The 20894-nt window shown below is 56.5% G+C and overlaps 1 protein-coding gene across 1 annotated transcript in view; it reads left to right on the forward strand.

Annotated features, from left to right (window-relative positions):
• HS6ST1 (heparan sulfate 6-O-sulfotransferase 1) overlaps nucleotides 1-20581 on the forward strand; it is a 41981-nt gene extending 21400 nt beyond the window's left edge. Inside the window, exon 2 of the mRNA XM_036099523.2 lies at nucleotides 19843-20581. Coding sequence (XP_035955416.1) covers nucleotides 19843-20551 — 709 coding nt within the window. The 3' untranslated portion in view covers nucleotides 20552-20581. The remainder of the gene's footprint in view (nucleotides 1-19842) is intronic.
• Nucleotides 20582-20894: the final 313 nt, after the last annotated feature.

The following is a 20894-nucleotide window of genomic DNA, read 5'->3' on the forward strand; positions in this document are numbered from 1 at the left end:
TGAGGCCCGTTCCTTTCTTGTCTGCACATGGTATGGGTGTCCCTGCCCCATGGGCTGCCCGGTTTCCTTAAATCCCAGCCTAGGAGCCTGTCCTAGCCAATGTCCTACTGGGCTTGGACTCCAAGAAAGGATGGGCAGGTGGGGCACCTGGGTGGCTTAGTGGGTTAAGCGTCTGACTCTTGATTTTGATTCAGGTCATGATCTCCCAGGGTCATGAGATCGAGCCCCACATCAGGCTCCACGCTCAACAGGGAGTCTGCTTGAGATTCTCTCCCTCTCCTTCTGCCCCCCCACCAGCTCTCTCGAGTGCACGCTCCTTCTCTCCTTCTCTCTTTCTCTCTCTCTCAAATAATAAATCCTTTTTAAAAAGTGGGGGGGGATAGGCAGAGCCTCTGGAAACAGTCCCTGTCAGGCCCCTTGTCCCACCCCTTTCACCCAAGCTGATTCCTGTGCTAGTGGGAGGGCCTGGGGCTTATGTGGGTCTGCCCCTGCTCTCCTCTCCCAGCCTCCTCCCCCACCTGGCTCCCTCCACCCCAGACGAGGTCTGGCTCCTCCACCAGGAGGGCAGGGGTCTTCTCCTGGGATCAAGGAGCTTGGCAGGGTTTCACCCAGGTGGGCCTCAGGAGGACTGTGCATTTGGAGGACCCTGAGCAGTGAGAGTTGGACAGAGGAAAGGGAGGGAGGATCAAGAACCATTTTCAAGGAGATGAGCCTGTGGGCCCCTGGCTAACTGAGATAAAAGTGAGAGCGGGGCCCAGGGCCATTTGTGTTCAGGGCCCTGGGGCAAAGCTGTTATAGCACATGTCCTTTCAGGGATGGTTTTCCTGCCGGTCTGTCCAGAGGCCTTTCTCGGGATCCTGCTTGCCACCTGTTTCCTGAGCATACCCACACCTCCCACAGACGGAGAAGGGTCCAGCTAATGTAAAGCAGCAAAGGCTGGTGCCGTGAAACAGGGAAACTGAGGCTTGGAGAGGCCCTGGCCCCACATCCTGCCTACATGTGGACCCTCCCAATCTGCTTTGCTCCAGGAAGGCATCGGCCTCTGGAGACCCCATGTCATACAGCCAGGGGTTCCCCCTCGGGGCTGAGGCCAGCTAAGCTCACTCGGAAGCAGGCACTCTGGCTGACGCACCTGCTGAGCTCACCTGGTGCCTGGGGCCCTTCCTGCCAGACACCTGGCCCCCGGGAGGCTGGGAGCAGGGAGGATGCCAGCTGATGAGGCCGCTGCCTCTTGCCACTCGTCCAGTGGTGTGGCTGCCCCAAACCTCCAGAACCTGCAGACCTCTGAGAGCAAGCCAGACCTTTTCCTGTCAGACCCTCTGGGACTCGGGACAAGGGCCCTGGATAGGGGAAGTAGGTCCCTCCTGCAGTTGGGACTCTGAGGGTGAAGCCCCCAGCCCAGTGCTTGCACATAGGTGTTTAGCAAAGATGAGATGGACAGACAGGCTCCATTTTGTCATTTTATTGTATGAGGTGAGACCCCCCCCCTTACAGAACGGGGCGTGGGCATTTTCACCCCGTTCCTGTCTTAGAGGGAATGCATCTGACTCTTCCCTGAGGACTGTGTTGCTTCTAGTTTACTTTGTATGCTTTATCGGGTTAAGAGAAATCTCATCCTATTGCTACATTCCTGAGAGATTTTTTTTTTTTTTAAGATTTTATTTATTTATTTGACAGAGAGAGACACAGCGAGAGAGGGAACACAAGCAGGGGGAGTGGGGGAGGGAGAAGCAGGCTCCCCGCTGAGCAGGGAGCCCAATGGAGGGCTCAGTCCCAGGACCCTGGGATCATGACCTGAGCCGAAGGCAGATGCTTAACGACTGAGCCACCCAGGCGCCCCTTATTACTGAGAGTTTTATCAGGAATAGGTGTTTCATGTTAGCAAACGTCTTTTATCCATCTGTCCAGATCTATGATCTATTGGTATGATGAATCTCATTTAGGAATTTTTTGGCATTAACCCATCCTTGCATACCTGGGGTAATGTGACTTGGTCATAGCGTGGTATCTTCCATGTGTTTTGCTGGATAGGATTTGGTAAGATTTCTGTGTGGGTTTTTTACATCTGCATTGTGAATGAAAAGGGCTGTAATTTTCCTGTCTTCTCCTGTGTTTGTCTGATTTTGGTGCTGGGGTAATGTTGGCCTCTTAGAATGGGTTGGGCGGGGTTCCCTTCTTTCCCATTGTCTAGAAGCGTTTGTGTTAAGTTGGATAATCTGTTATTTAAAAATTTGGTAGAAATTGGGACGCCTGGGTGGCTCAGATGGTTAAGCGTCTGCCTTCGGCTCAGGTCACGATCCCAGGGTCCTGGGATCGAGTCCCGCATCGGGCTCCCTGCTAGGCGGGGAGCCTGCTTCTCCCTCTGCTGCTGTCTCTCTCTCTCTCTCTCTCTCTGACTCTCATGAATAAATAAAAAAATAAAAAAATTTAAAAAAATTTAAAAATTTGGTAGATATAGCCTGGCATTTTCTTTGTAGGGGTTTCTTCCCCCCACACCCACCACCTTTTTATTTTGAAAAATGAACCTACAAAGTAGTAAAGCCTTCGACCTTACGCCAGACACACCGACTGTTACTGTTTGGGCATTGGGGCACCCGCGCTCGTGCACATGAGCTCTCTTGCTCCGCGTACCGGCATGTATCTGTGTACGTACATGCTTACGCGTACACGTGTAGGTATACTTACATCCCGCGCTCGTGCACATGAGCTCTCTTGCTCCGCATACCGGCATGTGTCTGTGTACTTACGTGCTTACGCGTACACGTGTAGGTATACTTACATCCGGGCTCGTGCACATGAGCTCTCTTGCTCCGCGTACCGGCATGTGTCTGTGTATGTACGTGCTTACGCGTACACGTGTAGGTATACTTACATCCCGCGCTCGTGCACATGAGCTCTCTTGCTCCGCGTACCGGCATGTGTCTGTGTACTTACGTGCTTACGCGTACACGTGTAGGTATACTTATATGCGTGTCTGCTTTTTCTTTCTTTTTGGCAGAACAATTTCAAAGTAAGCTGCAGACATTTCTCAGTACTTGACTACTCGTAGGAGGAATTTTAACTACTGTTGTGATCTTTTTGTTGTTAAGGTGAAGGGCTACTTACACTTCATATATTTGACTGATGGCTTTTCTCTCTCTCTCTTGCATGTTCTCCTGGTGCCCCCACCCACGGTTGGCGAGAGCAGGTGAGTCCATTGTGGCTGTTTGTTCTCTAGAGGCCTTTCTCTCCTTTCCTCATGCCTGGGTCCAGGGGCCCTGGAATGGGCTACCTATCAGGGCCACACAGCTGCTAAGTGGCAGAGCCTTTGGCAAGTTAAAAGACCACACACTCGGTACCCTGTGCCTTGCCCAGCTCCTCTCAGAGACCCTGCGTCTGGGATTGCTCAGTGGTGTGGATGCCCCTGGTAGCTAGGAGACTGGCAGAAGAAGCTCTCCTGAGCCTCAGTTTGCCCATCTACAGAGGGGGTCTAATGGTGGTACCTACCCCAGAGGTTGTAGGAGCAAAGCTAGTGAGTGCCCTCTAGGCCCCACTCCTCACACCAAGCATCAGCCTCTCTTCTCCCACCCCCATAGAAGCACTTGATGGAGGGGTCCGTGGTTCGAGACAGGTTGGTGTCCCCAGCCCCCAGGATTAAGGGTCGCTGCTGAGATGGCAGCTCTCCCAACACATCAGCCGGAGGTGGCCACCCTCCCTGGGAGAGCAGAGCTGGGTCAGCAGGGACCACAGGGTGGAAGAAAGAAAGTGGGACACTGCAGTTAATTTGGGCCTCAAATGAGTCTGTTTAGTGTGTGCTCTGTCTGGGGAAGAATAGTTTGCATTCAGAGAACACACAAAGCCTCATCATTCCCCGGCACACTGTGTGCTTGTGCAGGTGAGGGGTGCATGTGGAAAAGGGAGTGTCCGCCCGCTCCTGTCCATTCAGAGGCTCTGTGGGGTCAGCGGGTTGAGCCTCGAGGAAGTCCCAGTGGTCCTCAGACCAGCTCTGGCCCTCCTGACCCCTAGAAAAGCAGACAGCGGGTAGTCTCATGGCTTCGGAGATGTCCTAGTGGCTGCTGGGGAGGCCCAGAGCTTCCCAGGCATCTGACTCTGCACCTCCTGTGAGAAAAATCAGATTGTATCAGGTGTATAAAAGGCTTTTACTCTTTGTATCTTGTTTGTTTCGTAATACACGCCTGGTCATATAAAATAGCAAAAACAGGAGAAAAGTGAAAAGCAGAAGAAAAAGCACTAGGCCCTGGGACCAGCCCCCTTTGCATTTGCATTTCATCTGTGCCCGGTTTATGTGTTTTCCAGAATGGCATCAAGTTGTAACACGGGCTCTGATGGGGTGCTTTTGCTCATCATGCACACATGTATGCTCCCGTGTTACTGCAGAGTCCCCAGAAGGGCCGCGTGGCCCGGTTGCCATGGAGCTGCTGGGCGCAGGTATCAAGCTGTGTGCCCCTGAGCTCGAGTTAAGCCCTGAGCTGTTTGTAGCTTGGCAGGGACCGTGCCCACCGAGCTGTATCGTGCTGCATGGGCCTTCCGTGCTCGGACTTAGCTGTAGGAGCTATCTTGGCACAGAGTCCCAGAAGCTGCTATTATTGCCTGGTGAATGGCAGGAGCAGGTTCAGTCCACACGCGTGCTGCCCAGCCTGGCGGGGCCCAGCACTGCCTCCTGCCTCCCTCGTGGGCCCCCGCCTCATCCTCCTTGGGTCCAGGCGGCCGTGGCAGGTCTACAGGTCCGGGCTGTGCGGATGTGGGGGAAAGAGCCTCAGCAAAGGTCTGGAAGCTGCAAGAGCAAGCCCATGAGCCCGGCTGGGATTCAAGCTGATGACAAGCAGAGGCCGAGGCTCTGGAGGCAGGTCTTGGGCTGAGTCAGCAAGCACACGGCCCCACCCAGGGAAGGAATAGGGCACAGTCACCTTCCCTTTACCCCGAGGTGTGAGTGTGTGTGTTCAGGCAGAAGTCTCACGTGCTGGGTATCAGAAGCCAGGAAGTGCCAGGCAGGCAGGCGTGAGTTATGAAGGGGCAGCCACCGTGCACCGTGAGTAGCGCGGTGGGGTCTGGAGGCCTGGCTGGGGTCACCTGCTGGTCAGCCCCCACTTCGCTGGAGCACTGCCCGGGAGGGCAAAAGGAGACGTGAGGAGGTGGCTCTCACCCCCGGAGCGGAGCACCACTTGTGCTGCTCAGGCGAGAGTCCAGGGCTGGGGCTGACCCCAGCCGTGACTGGTTGGGGGACAGCAGGCAGTCTCCCACGATGCCATCAGCCAGTCCTTTGCTCATGGGAGAAGAGCTCTCCGGAAAGGTCCACGCTTGGTTTGGTGGAGAGCAGCCCCAAGCCTGGCCTTGCTGGGAGGACGTGCCCCCCCCCCCCAGGGCGGGGCTTCCAGAGCCCCGAGCAGCCACAGCCTTTCTGGTCGCCTGCCAGGAGAGGCACTTGTGGGCCTGGCACCCCAGCCCTCACTCTCCAGCCCCCGGACACCTCCGGTGTCAGCGTTGTCGGGAGAACGGCTCCCCAGCAAGAGGCCTGCTGGGGGTCTCCTGCGCCCTCACTGTGCACAGTGGCACGTAGCCCTGCACGTAGCTGGCAAGTGCATCTCCAGGGAAAGCAGCCCTAACCAGACTTCCTTGGCAGAGCACCCCCAGCCACAGGTCCTAGATGTGTCCCCTGAGATGCTCTTACAGGGAAGGGGGATCATCCCTGGTCAAGAATGGAGAGTGACTAACACACAGGCTGGAGCCAGGAGGGCCCCTCATGGCACCCCAGCCCTGGCGTAGGACCTTCCCACAATCTGGCAGCTCAGGTGTGGTGGGTGTGGCACCCCACAGAGCATGTTGGCCTGATGGGTAAGTCACCTCCTGCCCCCCAGGCCTCCCAGGGGCCTGGTGAGAGGCCCACGGGATCACAAAGGTCAGGGGCCTTGGGGAAAAAAGCTTGGGCTTCCCCAGGCGTGGAGCCCCACTCCCTGGTCAGTTGCCCCAAGGAAGAAGGCGAGGGCTTCAGGCTCCAGGAATGCACTGCTCTGGGGTCCAACCAGGGGCATGGTGCCTGCCCAGCCAGTGCCTCAGATTCTCTGTGCCACAGAGCCAGGGGGCTGAGGTCGCCTGCTCTACTTTCCTAAAGCTTGGCTAACCTTGTTTGTAAACAAGGGAATATTTTCCTCTGCTCCAGATGTTGTCAGGGGCGGAGGAAGGGGCTGTTGAGGTATTTCCTAAGCCCAAACTAACCCACTTGTTTTTCTTCACATTTTGTCAACAACTTGGAATTTCTAAACAGAAATTTTATTTTTCCCACTGTTTAATAACAGTGTCCTTCCCTTACTGAAATCACGAACTCCCCTCTGCATTTGTGCGCTGCCCTCCCCCATCCCACCTCCTCTTCCTCTGGAGATTTGTCAGGAATGCTTGCTCCTCCCTGTCCTTCAGATGTCACACCTCAGAGGCCCCATCAGACCCGGAGCTGGGATTAGGCACCCACCCTTTCCACTCCAGGCACTAGCCACTCTTCCAGCCCTTCCAGTGCTACGGGAGGGCAGAGCTGTACTCGTCCTGTATGCGGCAGGTGCTCCTTTGAAGGAGAAAAGAAGAAGACCAAGGGGACCATGGAGCCCAGGACGGGGTGCTGAGCCCTGAGGCAGAAAGGTGAGGTCACCAGGCTCCCACCTCTTGTACCTGCCTGTACTCTGTGCATCTGCCTGGGGCTCGAGGCTCCTCACCATCCGGGCTGTAATGCTCTTTTACTGACAGCCTTTTTACCAGGCCCTTACAGGAGGCTAGGAGGTCCAGGAGGTGGTAGGTAAGGCTCAGAGGGGTCCTCACTCTCCCCAGGCCTCATAGTAGGGGAGAGAGCCAGCAGAGTCTGATACTGGAGCAGCTCCCTCCATGAGGATGCCTCTGACCAAATCAACCTGAATGCAGAGAGCTCCATCTCACCCCAGTCTCCCCTTGACATTCCCAGCCTCCTAACCAGGAAGCCTACCTGGGGGCACGCGATGAAGAGAAGGGGTGGGGGCTGTCAGCTCCCAGTACCACTCCCTGTGGGGAGCAGGACCTCACTCAGCTTGAGCCGGCAGCAGGCAAGAACTGGCAGTCAGGGGTGCCCATGTGCTTAGAGGAGTCAGTGCACGCACCTGCAGGCAGGGGATGCCTGAGGAAGGTCCTGGAAGGAGGATGCTTGCTGGAAGGCCCCGTCCTCAGTTTCCATTGGTCCTTGGTCAGACAGCCCCTGTCACCCTGGCCTGCTGACACCCCCACACAAGAGCTCTGCTTCTATGTCCTTTCGTTCTGACAACTCCTCCTAAACAGTAAGGGCCCAGCACCAGACTGAGGTGTGCAAACCAGCTCCTGGGGTGCGGGGCGTGCACAGCATGGGGAGCCATACCACCACTCCCCTACACACCCTGCCTGTCTTCAAGACCTTTGATCCCAGAGACCCTGGAAGTTGGTGGGGGCAAGGTCAGAGAGGCCTGTCTGGAGCTGTGAGCCCACGTGGCTCGTGTACCCTGGGCACACTTAGGGCCTCTAGCTGGGCCCTCTTCCTCCTTCCGGTGGGGGCTCCTCGGGGCACAGACTTCTCCCTGGGAGCTGGACTGTGTGACAGCAATGGGGAAGGCGTGGGGACTCATGGCAGCCCTGCCCCTGCCCTGTGAGAGTCACTCCCGCTGCTCCCTGCCTCTGCCCTATGAGAGTCACGCCCGCCACCCATGCATCCCGCAGCCCTGGAGGGACGGGTCTCCACCCACCAGGCTTCCCGGCAGGGGACACAGTACAGCTCCGTGCGTGTGGCAGTGTCCGCGGCCATCTGGCCTCAGGCAGGAGGAGCTGGAGGGCCCTGCAGGACCGGCGGAGAGCAAGGTACTGCCCGGGCCGGACCAAAGTCCAGGGCTTCGGCTCTGTCTGCTCCCCGTGACCGGCGCCCCAGGGAAACCGTGTCAGGACGACAGTCACGGCGGCCGTGTGAAGTGTAGCGCTCCGTGTCGGTGCATCCTAGCTGCTGGTCTGGATAGGTATTTTTCTTTACGAAGACCGCTCTGACTCTTAATGAGCTCACTGTACTTTAAAGGAAAGGGATTGGAAATTGTGTTCATAGTTTACTTTAAAAAATACCACCGCTCCTGGCTATGGTTTGGTGAGTGGTCAGCAGGTGGCTGGGGGCCAGCCTTGCGGGGCGACATGTGCATGCCTTCTGGGGGCTGGGGCTCTGTGGGGAAGCAGTTCTCATCAGGCACTTACGGTCTGGGTCCAGGTGGGCCTGGGCTCGAACTCCAGCACCACCGGCAGCCAGCTCGGTGGCGAGGTTTGCTGTTTAACCTCTGTGGACCTGGTTTCCTCATCTGTAAAGTGGGAATACTTCCTTCCACAGCATGTCTCTGAGTGTCCAGGATGACCATGGTAAAGCACTGAGGTTCACCAAATTAATTAATTCAGTCGTTACTGAGCCCTTGACACCCCGGGCCCTACCCCAGACCTGGCTGGCCCCACCCCAGGAGCTTACCCTCTGATCACGCCCCAGTCCTTATGCTTTGGCCCTGAATAGATGGATTAGGTTCAGAGACCAAAATAGAGTAGCCATTTATTCCCCTCCCTTTGAAAAGGAGTCCAGCGTAGGCAGGCCCGAGTGATGGTGCAGCCACAGGAAGCACCGAGAACCCAGGTTCTGTCAGCCCCACCATCCCCAGAGAGTAGGGCTTCTGCCTCACAATCCAAGATAACTGCTGGCGCTCTGCAGTCACATCCACATTCCAGCCAGCAGGAGAACATGGGGAGGAAGCTGTCTCCACACATCCAGATGGCCAGACTTAGTCACACAGCCACACCTGGCTATAAAACATTTCCTGGGCTTCTTCCTCCTCGGCACTTCTTGCTGTTTCCTAAGCCTGAGGAGTCACCTGGGGGCCCATGTGAGTGCTGCTCCCTGTAGCCAGACTCCCTTCCCACTGGAGGAATTTAGCTCACGGGGTGAGGCAAGGAGGCCCTCCTCACTTTGCCAGAGGTGGGTGCGGCAGGCCAGCCTAGTGTGCTGCGCCCCCTGCTGGAGGGGCACGGCAGGGCACGTGGGTGGAGGCCCTGCTGCTCAGGCCCTGCCCAAGCACAGCTCAGCCTTCAGGGGCCAGGTGGTCTTGGGCCAGTCTTTTATCTCTCTGCGCAAGCCACTCCCACCCCCCATCCTCTCCAGCTGCCCCCACAGGTCACTGTGTGGTCGATGAGGGGCTCGTTCAGACTTCGCTTACCCCAGAGCTCCCATTCTGGTGTTTCGCCAAGGGTTGTGTCAGCCGAGGGCTCTACCTGTCCTGGGAGGAGGGGCGGAAAGTGGCCACGCCTGCACTCACAGCCCCTGATCACAGACCCAGGTATTTCTGGAAGCAGAGTCAGTTGATCACAGCTGCTCTGTGGACATTACCTAAGAAAGGGATGGCCTTACGCAGGCATTTTCTACCATGCATTCGGAGAGGGGGCTCCCCAGGCTGCCACTGCCAGCTCAGCATTTGGTGATCTAGGTTTCTGCTGCAGGTGCCACGTGGGGCCTGCTCCCGCGGCACTGGGTGTGGTGCGGGGAGGTAAGTCATGGCCAGAGCCAGTGGACAGTCCGTTCGCTGCGTCAGGTGCTGGTTCACTCTTGTACTGCCTGGGAACTGGCCCATCTCCTCCTGTCCATCCTCCCACTGCCCATGCCAGCACTGAGAGGGCCTCACCTCTCCCTCCCACTCTGCTCCCTCTCCCTTCGGCCTGCACTGCTCACCAGCCAGGCCCTGTTGAGGATGCACATGAGGATCCTGGCTCAGAGAGGAAGGGTGATCCAGCTGACAGCCAGCCAGCCAGCCAGCTGCTCCCCCTGGGGAGCTGCACCTGTGGGCCTCTTCCTGTCACAGGAAGGAGGCGGCCACCGGCCCCACAGAGGGCAATCTCGGGGAATCAGAGCTAAAAATCAGACTTGCATTTTTGTAAGGCAGTAAATCCCCCATTAGGATTCGGTGCTGGGTCATTTTACTGCATGAGCTCCATTTCCCAGAGCTGGCCTGGTGTACAAGCCGCCCTTTCCAAGTCCAGCAGGCCAATGAGAACAGCAGGACTGGGCTGCTGGGTGCTGTCAGGCACCTGGCCTATAGTCAGCAGCAAGCAGTCCTGCTGGGGCTCAGCTCAGTGAGCTAACCACAGCAGGTCAGGCTCCCTGCTCCAGCCACCCTGAAGGTTGTCGTTTCCTTCCTGTAACGTGGACCCGGGCCTCGGTGAGGGCGCCGGCTGCCCTGCCCTGCAATGCCCCACAGGCCCTGGGGTGAGACAGTAATCAGAGCAAGACTTTGGGGAGGCAGGGCTTCCGGCACACCAGCCCCAGCCAGCCCGTGAGCAAGGGCTGGAGTACTCGGGTCAGCTCTCACCCACCCGGGCAAGCTCTCCTCAGTCCTCCCTCTGAATTCCCAGATACTTCTCAGAGTAGATCCTGGCCTCATGGTGTGGCCTCTGTCCCCACGAATAGGGATTCCTGGACCCTGAGAGGCCAAAGTACACAGTTGGGGGTGGAAGGGGGTGTGAGTACCCCTCACGGAGCTTCCCTGGCCACTCTGGGACCCCCCCCAAAGGTCAACCTTAGGGGGGAAAAGGAGCTGGTCCTCCAGGGGCTCTTCTTGTGACCCATGGCATTAATTTTCTTCCAGTGCCTATGTATCCAAAAGTAATAACAGTAGTATGTCTTTTTTTTTTTCCTTTCAAAAACTTTGTAATTCTGGCTGTAAATGATAGTGTCCTCACTCGCAATTAGGGAGCTACAGCTCTGTTGTCACTGGTTAGACAAATCTGCCTTTATTTCAGGGTGTGAGTTTAGAGACTGGTGGGTTGGACCCTCGTTCACAAAACTCCTGCTGCGCGAGCCTGCAGCCCAGGAAGGTGAGCGGCAGCATGCCCGCGCCTCTGAGATGCCAGCCAGCTCGCATGTTGTCACAGACGACGAACAACGCAAAACTGCCCCTTTCCTGTGGCCTCTCCGTGCACCAGCACCCCATACCAGGCAGCAGAGATGTTTTTATAATGCCTGTTTATTTCAGTTATTTCAACAGTGTGCACTCATTGTAGACAATACAGATATGTATAAAAATGTTGAAGTAGGGACACCTGGGTGGCTCAGTCGTTAAGCGTCTGCCTTCGGCTCAGGTCACGATCCCAGGGTCCTGGGATTGAGCACCGCTTCGGGCTCCTTGCTCAGCAGGGAGCCTGCTTCTCCCTCTGTCTGCCGCTCCCCCTGCTTGTGCTTGCTCTCTGTTTTGCTCTCCTCCTGTCTCTCTGACAAAGAAATAAAAAATTTTAAAATGTTAAAGTAACCCATTTGGGCATATGGGTATTCCCTAGACTTTCAACTTTGCTGTGAGTTTGAAAATGTTTATAATAAAATGTTAGCAAGAATCCATAACCTCACCATCCTAAAGCAGCTCCTTAATCATACACTTGCCTGCTGGGTGGCGATCACAGAGTGCAGCTCGGGGGTCGGCAGGGGCTCTTCTACACATCTTTGCCTACGAGCGGCTCTGCTCTGTGGTAGGTGTCTACGATCTCCTCCCCACCTGGCTTCCACGTCTCCTGGGTAGCCAACGCGCAGCCAACATTCTGGAACAGCTTTGCCACATCCCAGCCCTTCTTGTTAGGGCACAAAGCTAAAGCCCAACCAGCCCTTCACCCAGCCACAGAATCCTGTGCATTCACCCAGCTCGGGGCTTCTCTCTGCCTGAGCCAGGTTCAAAGTCTGGCTTCTGGTCAGAGCCCTGGGCTGCCAGGGGAGGGGAGGGAGTGGGTGGGTTCAGGCATGGGGTTCAGATCAAACCCACACTTTCAGGGCAGGAAAGGGAAAGTGAAGCCGCCTCTGGCCACTGGTGTCACCCGTGGGAGGGGCAAGGGGGCAGGTGCGGGCTCTGGCCTTAGACCATTCATTCACCTCATGCCTGCGAGCCCAGTTGTCACATAATTGATAAAGTTTGAGCTATACAGAGACGGTGGTGGGCTGACTTGGCTGATGCCCACGGGCAGGTGGGAGGGGGAGGGGCTCCTGAGGACAGTGAGAAGGTGCCATCTCCCTGATCCGAGCCCCAGAGCTGAGCAGGAGCCGCCTCTCGGCTGTCACCCACTTGCCCACCACCTTCTCCTCCAGGAAGGAACTGAGAGCTCATTTGCCGCACCTTGCAGAATTTTTCCAAAGACTGTGTTATGTTGTCAACAAAGCAGGGCTCCCAGACACCAGGGGTAGAGTTGTCCTGTAAAAACTCAGACTTAAAACTTTAGAGCCGGCCACTGCCTGACAGCAGTGTTTGGACTCAGGAACAAGACACATTCCTTGCCCACTAGGATCTTACACGATTGTGAGATGCGCTAAACCAGTGCACATGAAAATGCCAGAGCAGCTAAGTGCACAGAAAGCATTAAACCTAAGTAATCAAACACAAGAATGCATGGTACAGGCAATAAATCCTGTGGGCTGTCAGGAGTGATTGCAGCCCATGCAGACTAGAATTACTTCACAGCATAAAATTTCTTTGAAGTCCCACGTTTTATCTTTGAAATCCATGTGAATGCTGCACTCCATGCCGTTACCCATCTGAGCTGGTTTTCCTATCAAATGAACAAGACCCCTCTTGGTCTGGCCCTGCCTGCACCTTGAGCCTCCACTGCCCCCCTCAAGTCACAATAGGCTGTGCCCCCACCATCTCCGAGAAGCCCCCCTGACCCTGCCCCATTTGGGAGGAATACCCTCCGCCCTCCCCCCATTTGTCGCCTCCCACTGTCCTTGTGGGTCCCACCCAGCCCAGAGCACTTGGACACTGAGTAACTGAGAGCCATAGCCCCCCTCTAAGCCTGAAACTTGTCCTCTGTGAAAGGGGAGAAAGGCCTGCCCCGCCCCCCCCGGGGCCGTGCCTGGCATGCTGTGAGCCTCAGTGACCATGGCTGCCGTTGCTGGTGTGAGGGACCTGGGGGCGTTGCCAGTTTGTGTCCTTTGCCATGCAGGGCACTAACTGGATGAGTGGTGGTGAGCACCCCCTGTGCCTCAGGCTTCAGGGGAGAAGATGTGGGCAGGGCCTCCTCGTCACCCCTCCAGTTCTAGTATGTGCCTTGTTTGGCAGTGTTCCAGTCACAGGCAGGACAGTCTGGGCTGGGCCGTACACTGGGCAACTTTCCAGGCCTGTCCCAGGGCAGAGCAGGCAGATGTGCTCCACAGAGACCTGTCCTGGAGGTCAGGGTCCCATGGACACCCACTTAGGCCAGGACATGGTTTAGGGCTGTGCTCAGAGAAAGGTGCCAGAAGCTTGCCACCCCAAAATAGCATCATTTGCCAACCAAGTCACTAAACAGGGTCCCTGCATTGGGACTGGTAGTGCTGAAGGGGAGCCCCAGAGTGGAGCTGACCCTGTTTGCACCCCAAGGCCCTCCTGGGTGGGAAGCCAACCACCAACTGGATGCTCCATCTTCAGAGAATTGTGGTTCCTTCCTAGAGAGGCCACAGAGCAGCCCGCTCACTGATGCATGATTAGCTCACGAGCCAAAGCTGATGCCCATAGGGGGTGCCCTACTCGCTGTGGCAGTGTTAACAAGTAGAAAGGGGGGGGTTGCAGGCAGAGGGAGCATGGGAGCAAAAGTAGAGGGGACTGGTGCACTTTGGAGAACCGAGGCTCCTCGTGTGACAGAAATGATAGTTCACCTGCAAGGCCTGCTAAGGAGAATCTTGGTTTGGTTTGTAAAACTTTTTTTTAACTGTTACTTATCACAAAGTGTTTTATAAACACACAAAGGCATTTGCATAGTGTTTGTAAGAAGTAAAACGTAACATAAACCCCCACCCCCCCCCATTGCCTGCCTTAAGGAAGTGGTTGGTGCCCTGGAAGCCACCATGAACTAGTGCCGTCCCCAGCACCCGCCCAGCCCAGCACACACCGAGGCCGACTTCTGCCTTGAATTTGTGTGTGTATCACCTCATCACCTTTTTTTTAAAAATAATTTCAACATCTATGTATGTATCACTAAATAGTACTTTCTGTGGCTGTGTTTATATTTGGAAATGATAAATAGTATCATCATACTCTATTGAATTTTCTTAATTTGCTTTTTCTTTGCAACATCTTACCCGTCAAACTGACCCGAGCTGTTGTAACTAGAGTTCATCTGCATTGCTGAGCAGTATTCCAGCGGAAGAATATACCGCTGCTTACGCACACGTGCCACTGTAGCAGACGTTTGGGGCGGTCGCGGGCAGGGCAGCCATGGACAGTCTTACCCACACCTCCCGGTGAGGAATCACGGGTCACAGGGTATGTGTGCCTTCAGCTTTCAGTGAAGACAGTCCATAACAACTGTCCCATAAGCAATTGTTCACAGTTGGCATTGGCCCGCTTCTGGTTTGCCTGTCTAGTGGGTATCACATTGTGGCTCAGTGTGCCATTTCCTCAGTGACTAATGAAGGGGAGCATCTTTCCATACGCTTTTTTGGCCAGTTTCCTCATTGTTGTATTTTTAATGTTTTAGTTAAAATAGTCTACGTACAGGCTTCAAGACAAATCATTCCAGGAGGCTTATAGTAAAAAGCAACAGATCTGCTTTTCCTTTCCATCCTCCCCAAATTATTACTTGCAGCTCTTCAGTATTCTTCATGTACTTACTTCCATATTTCTAAATAATTTATGGTCCTCTTTCTTGATTTATTGATTTAAACATTATCTGTTTGCTTTTTGTTCTAGTAGATGAAGATTAAATGTTCTTAAGCCTTTGCACATCCTTCTCCATACCCCACCCAGCCTCCAAGTAGAGTAAAAAGCTCAAGTTTTTATTAAATCAATAGTCACTGTTTACATTATGATGTCTCTAAAAGCATTGTTTACTTCCTTTGCCTAATAGAATGCTTTATTTTCTTTTTTTATATTACTTCTTGTTTTTTCCTGGAATTAATGATAGCCCTATTTTTTTTTTACTTGCTTTGTTTTTTATCTTCATAAACGTAGTTTTTTCCATGTGAATTTTTTTCCACAAATGTTCTGATGCAGCAGGTAATCTGTCCATGCCCCTTTTTTCCTGGAACCCCTGCCCCTCTGCTCCTGGGAGGCCCAGTGGGATGCACAATTGACACCCTCGATCTCTCTCCTGGGTTGGAGTTCCTGTCTCCCATGCAAAATACTTTGTTCTTATTGTTTACTAAATAAGATACCTAGTCCAATATCTTTCTAAAGCAAGATTTATGGAAAATAAATGTCCTGAGTTTTTGCATGTCTGAAATGTCTCCAACCTCCCCTCACATTTCCTTGATAGCTTGGTGGGGTCTGACATGTCACTGGTCATTTTCCCTCAGCATTTTGAAGCCGTGGCTTCATTGATTTGTAGCATATGGTATTGCTACAGAGAAAGTGGGTCCCTTTATGACAACGAGTTCTCTTTATGTATTCTGTTTTTCTGTCCAGGTGCTGCATGGGTCATCTCTTTAATCCTGGGTCTGGTCCCCACATTCACTTGCTGGGCACTTGGGGAGCCATTTCAGGCTAAATGAATTATATACTCCAATTCTCATTATTTCCTCATCTCCTCCCCTCTGCCTCCTCACTCCCCTCTTTCTGGAAACCTTGTCGCTTGGCACTTCGACCACCTGAATGGACAGATCCTGCTGGAGAGTGATAGGCAGAAAGCCCCCTGTTTTAGGGGGACCCCAGATGTCAGTGCAGGAAGAACTGTGCTCTGGGGCAGGGTCTAGATTAGCCTGGTGGCAGCTCTCTGGGCACGGGAGGGCAGGTGCTGGGGACAACAGTGAGGGTGCAGACTGTTGTTTGGCCCCTGCCCAGTTCTTCATATCCCTGAGTCATGAGCCCCTTGGCACCTTCATAGAATGTACATCAGGTCACATCTTGGGCAGGAAGCTGCCTGATGTGGTGTGTGGTCGGGCATCTGGTGGGCTTCTTCTGGCCACACCACACTCTGCCCTCTGTTCATTTCTGGACAGGGCCCCTATTCCCTCTTCCGTCAGACAATAAACCAGAACATAAAGAGCCAGTGTGTCTGGTGGTGTGTATGACGGGCAGGGAGGGCAGAGTGAGGGAGGCAGGAGCAGGGCTCCTGGGCGGAGGACGGCATGGGTACAGGCCTGCAGCCAGAGGTGCTGCTGTGTCATGGCAGCAGTGAGCGAGGGCCGGGGCGGACAAGGTGGAGGTGGGCGTCGGGCTCACGAGTTCTCGAGGGGGCCGACAGACTATGGTTGTGTGCACCTGCAGGGGCTCCTGCATTGCCCAGACGAGAGCTGGAGCCTGGGGCTGCTGGCCCCTTGAGCAGGTTCCAGAGTCTGCCTGAGCCCTTTTTTTCCACCATAAGCAATGTCTGGGGGGGGCAGAATCGGGGAGGGGCATTCCCCAGGGCATGGCAATGTCCTGCACGGAGAAGGTGCCACATAGCCATCCTGATGCCCTTCCCAGTCACTGTAGCATGGGTGAGCCCCTGTTCCTGCCCAACTGGGCCAGGATCCAGGGATGCAGCGAGGAGAGAAGGCACTCTGCTTAACACGCACATGGTGCCCAGGGTGCTGTGGGGTCAACGTGAGCCCGAGAGGCTCAGGGGGAGTCAGCTTCTCAGGCTTCACCAGGGACCACAAACAGGAAGCTCCAAGGACCAGAAGCCTCATCTGCATCTTCTGGAACCTGCCAGATACACCAGCGCCTACTGTACCCTTGGAGACCCCTCAGTGACCCCACCCATGGGCCCTTAAGCCTTCAAACACCCTGGCAGCCCAGCTATCTAACCAGGCACAGGGCAGCTTGCACCATGGCTTTGAGGAAGCAGCCTGAACTCGTCCTGCCTCTTGATTTGCTGTGTGACCCTGGGCGAGTCACACACCCTCGTGGGCTAGGAGCAGAGGGACTTGAAAAGCAGGCAGGCCTGCCTCCGTGGACAGGGCTCCCACCAGTCCTGGCTGTCCAGATGGAAGCTGTAGGTCACTGGGTAACCGTTACCTCGATGGCCAACATCAGTACAACAGGAGAGACTCACAGCCAAGGGCTTCGGGGACGGCCACACCTGGTCTCCCCAGGACCTGGAGGCACCAGTGGTGGGAGGGCTGATGGCCCTGTTCCCATCACAGGGACCCGTGAGGGTGTGGGAGCAGCTGGGGCTCTGCCAGGCCTGCCCCCATCGTGGGACACAGGACCTTAGCCTGAAGACCATGGGGGCACACGCTGGGAGGGGTGCCCGTGCTCTGTGTGCACGGTGTGTTCTTGCCCTCAGAAGTCACCTTGGGGCCATGTTGAACTCCAGCTGGCCTTGGCTGGCAACAAGTAGACAAGCCTCTCTGTCAGTTGACACCTCAAACTCTGGTTTTCTGTGTTCAGGAGGAACTACCAGGCTGGCCCATTTCCATGTGAGTGATCAGGGCCCCCCAGGCCTCCAGGAGTGAAGGAAGTCCCGATAACCCTCAGCCTGCCCTTGGGGCCTAAGGGCACATGCAGGACCCGGCAGGGCAGGCAGCGGACACCTGCACATGGGGCTGTGTTTGTTCATAGGTGTGTTTCTGGGTGCATCCCTGTGTGTCCGTCTGTCTTGGCCTCTTCAGAAGCACTTGACATGGTCAGGATTTATAAATGTCTTCTACTTCATTCCTAAAGAGTTGACCCTTAAATGAACTGACCTTTCTTGTCCTGGCCACATTTAGGGGCTTTCTCACCGAACCAGGGTCTGCAGAGGAGAGGCCACCCACCCCACCCCAGTGCTGAAGCCGCTGGGGACCTCCAGGCGGCAGCATAACCTCTCAGGCTTGGTGTCCTCCACTGGGGGCTGAGGTGCTGTGTGAGGTGACCTCCTTGAGGTGCCTTCTGTCTTGGATCCTCTGACCATCTCAGTCTCGACCCTGGGGAGTCATGTTGGCCCTGCTGAGCACACACACAGGAGCCAGCTTCCTTCCTGCCCACTCCCTCCCCTGAGGGAGGCTCTGGTCAAGTGAGCTGAGAGGTCAGTGTGAAGTTACCGCTGGGACAGAGGCCCACGGAGGTGGCACCAGCTGAGGTCTGAAGGATGAGCCGGAGTCAGCTGATGAAGCAGAGAGGGAAGAGAACACAGCTTGTGCCAAGGCCCTGGGGTTTCTCCCCAGGAGCCAGGGAGAGGGTCAAAAGGAGGTCCGCTGGTCACAGAGGGCCTAGGAGGGTGCAGGTGGCCCTTTGTGCATCTGCCAAGGGCAGCAAGAGCCCCCGAAGTGTGTCCCATGGGAGCTGGGGTCAGATGTGGGGTGCAGGGCTCCCCACACTGTGGGAGCTGGAGCACCTGAAGCAAGCGGTCAGTGCCGAGGCTGGGGCCCGGTACGTGGGGAGGGCGCTTCCAGCGCGAACGAGGGCCCGAGGCGGCGATCACAGAGCAGACCCCAGGCCTCAGAGAGGAGTTGGTGGTCAGGATGCCCGCCGTCCTGCCCTCCACTCTGCTGAGGAAGACGCCCCTGACCCCCACTGCCCAGGTGCTCTCCACTGTCTGCCTTGTCCCCAGGGTGGCCCAGTACCAGCCAATGGAAGCGACAGGGAACGTCAGGTGGCCGACTGCTGCCCTGTCTCCTCAGCAGTCTGCATAGAAGGACCAGTCTTTCCCTCTGCTGCCCCCCACCCCCACCCCGGAGCCTTTGGCTGGCTACCCCTGGCTCTGCTTGGGGGATCCCGAGGCCCCTAATGAAGGTGCTTCAGACCCGCCCCCCTGCAGTTTTCTAGCTGCTCCCCTCTCAGCCTGGGGTGACCTGCAGTTGTACCCCACCACCTTTGCTTTTGCCAGTTGCCATGCCGACCCCCCAAGGCTCCCTGGGAATTGTGTAGTCAGATCCGCGCACTGCCAGCAGACCCCTCGAGGTGCTTTGTGCCCCTGCAGCTCTCACAGGGGGCAGTGTGAGGGCGGGGAAATTATTGGGTGCTCTTCGTTGGGCCTCAGTGAGGAGGGGCAGTGTGGATGCGCTCTCATGCCGCTGTCTGGGGTGGAGGGGGCAGTTCCTTCCGGGAGCTTCCCCGCCCCAGGAGTGGCGCTCCTTGGCCTGGGACTGCTCCCACCAGGCGCAGGCAGCCGGTTCTCCCAGCCCAGGAGGAGAGGCTTCCAGGAATGACCTGTCTGGGGTGGACCCACCCACTCCAGGCCTGTCACAGGAACATCTGGCAGCCGCCCCACTGTCCGCTGTGTCCCAGTGCCATCAGGCCAGTCATCCTGCTGGGCAGGGACATGCCTGTCGTACAGGGAGTCATTTCTCCCATGGTGTGGATGCCCCTTCCATACAGCGCGGGGAGGTGGCATCTGGAGGGATGCCTGACTTCCTGGCGTGGAAGCAGTTCCTGGGGCACAAGGATAAATGGTGGGTCACCCGGGGGTCCTGGGTTGGGTGGTCTACTGGCGCCACTGCCCCACTGGAGCGGGGGTGGAGTGGGCCTGCTGGAGGCCCTGACCAGGCCTGCACGTGCAGCCTGGGACTGTGAGTGACTTCTGCCGAGTGGCCCCTTGAACAGCACCTAGCCAACCACTGTGAGCAGCTCTTTAAACCACTGGTTCCAGGTGGCATCGGCTCTGGGGCCCCCTACTCCGCCCCACCACAGGGCAAAGACAGGTTGTCCCTCCTGAGGAGTGAGCAGATAGGAGGGCGGCCTTGGGGCTCAGGAGAAGACCCTGGGCCCAGGGTTCAGGAGGCACTGAGGCCAGGCGCTACAGGACGACACCATGATGGTCACGGCTGACAGACACAAGGGTGACTGTGTACCCTTTGCAGGTTAGGTCACCTCTCTGATCCTGGGTTTCTCACTCAGAAGTGGCTGTTTGGAGGACATAATGGTGGGTCCCCCAGGATACACCCAAAGCAGTCAGATTTGTGCCCTTACCTTACCCCCTGTCCCCATCTCATTACAGGAAGTTCTACTACATCACCCTGCTGCGAGACCCCGTGTCCCGCTACCTGAGCGAGTGGCGGCACGTGCAGCGGGGGGCCACGTGGAAGACGTCGCTGCACATGTGTGACGGGCGCACGCCCACGCCCGAGGAGCTGCCGCCCTGCTATGAGGGCACGGACTGGTCGGGCTGCACGCTGCAGGAGTTCATGGACTGCCCCTACAACCTGGCCAACAACCGCCAGGTGCGCATGCTGGCCGACCTGAGCCTGGTGGGCTGCTACAACCTGTCCTTCATCCCCGAGGGCAAGCGGGCCCAGCTGCTGCTGGAGAGCGCCAAGAAGAACCTGCGGGGCATGGCCTTCTTCGGCCTGACGGAGTTCCAGCGCAAGACGCAGTACCTGTTCGAGCGGACGTTCAACCTCAAGTTCATCCGGCCCTTCATGCAGTACAACAGCACACGGGCGGGCGGCGTGGAGGTGGACGAGGACACCATCCGGCGCATTGAGGAGCTCAACGACCTGGACATGCAGCTCTACGACTACGCCAAGGACCTCTTCCAGCAGCGCTACCAGTACAAGCGGCAGCTGGAGCGCAGGGAGCAGCGCCTCAAGAGCCGGGAGGAGCGCCTGCTGCACCGGGCCAAGGAGGCGCTGCCGCGGGAGGATGCCGAGGAGCCGGGCCGAGTGCCCACGGAGGACTACATGAGCCACATCATCGAGAAGTGGTAGTGGTGGCCGGCCATGGGGGGGGGGGGTGGTCCTTTGGGGGCGGGGGGTGGGAGAGGGGAGGTGAAATGAGACAGACAGACCACCCCACCCTAGAACTCTGGTGGGAAGGGGGTCCCAGATGCGCTCTCCAGAAGGTAGATGCGTGCTGAACAAGGATGAGGGAGTGGGACGTGGCGCCCGGCGGGGCTGGTTCTCACGGTTCCCTCCCAGACCAGGGCTGTGAGGAATCAACCAGTGCGACTCCCCCCAGGCCGGAGGAGAGTGCGCTTAGGGACGCCCCAGGCAGGGGCCAGGGGTAGGTCGCGTCCCCGTTTTCCTGGCCTCAGCTCACTCACAGCGGCCG

Source organism: Halichoerus grypus, chromosome 4, assembly GCF_964656455.1.
Source record: "Halichoerus grypus chromosome 4, mHalGry1.hap1.1, whole genome shotgun sequence".
NCBI lineage: Eukaryota > Metazoa > Chordata > Mammalia > Carnivora > Phocidae > Halichoerus > Halichoerus grypus.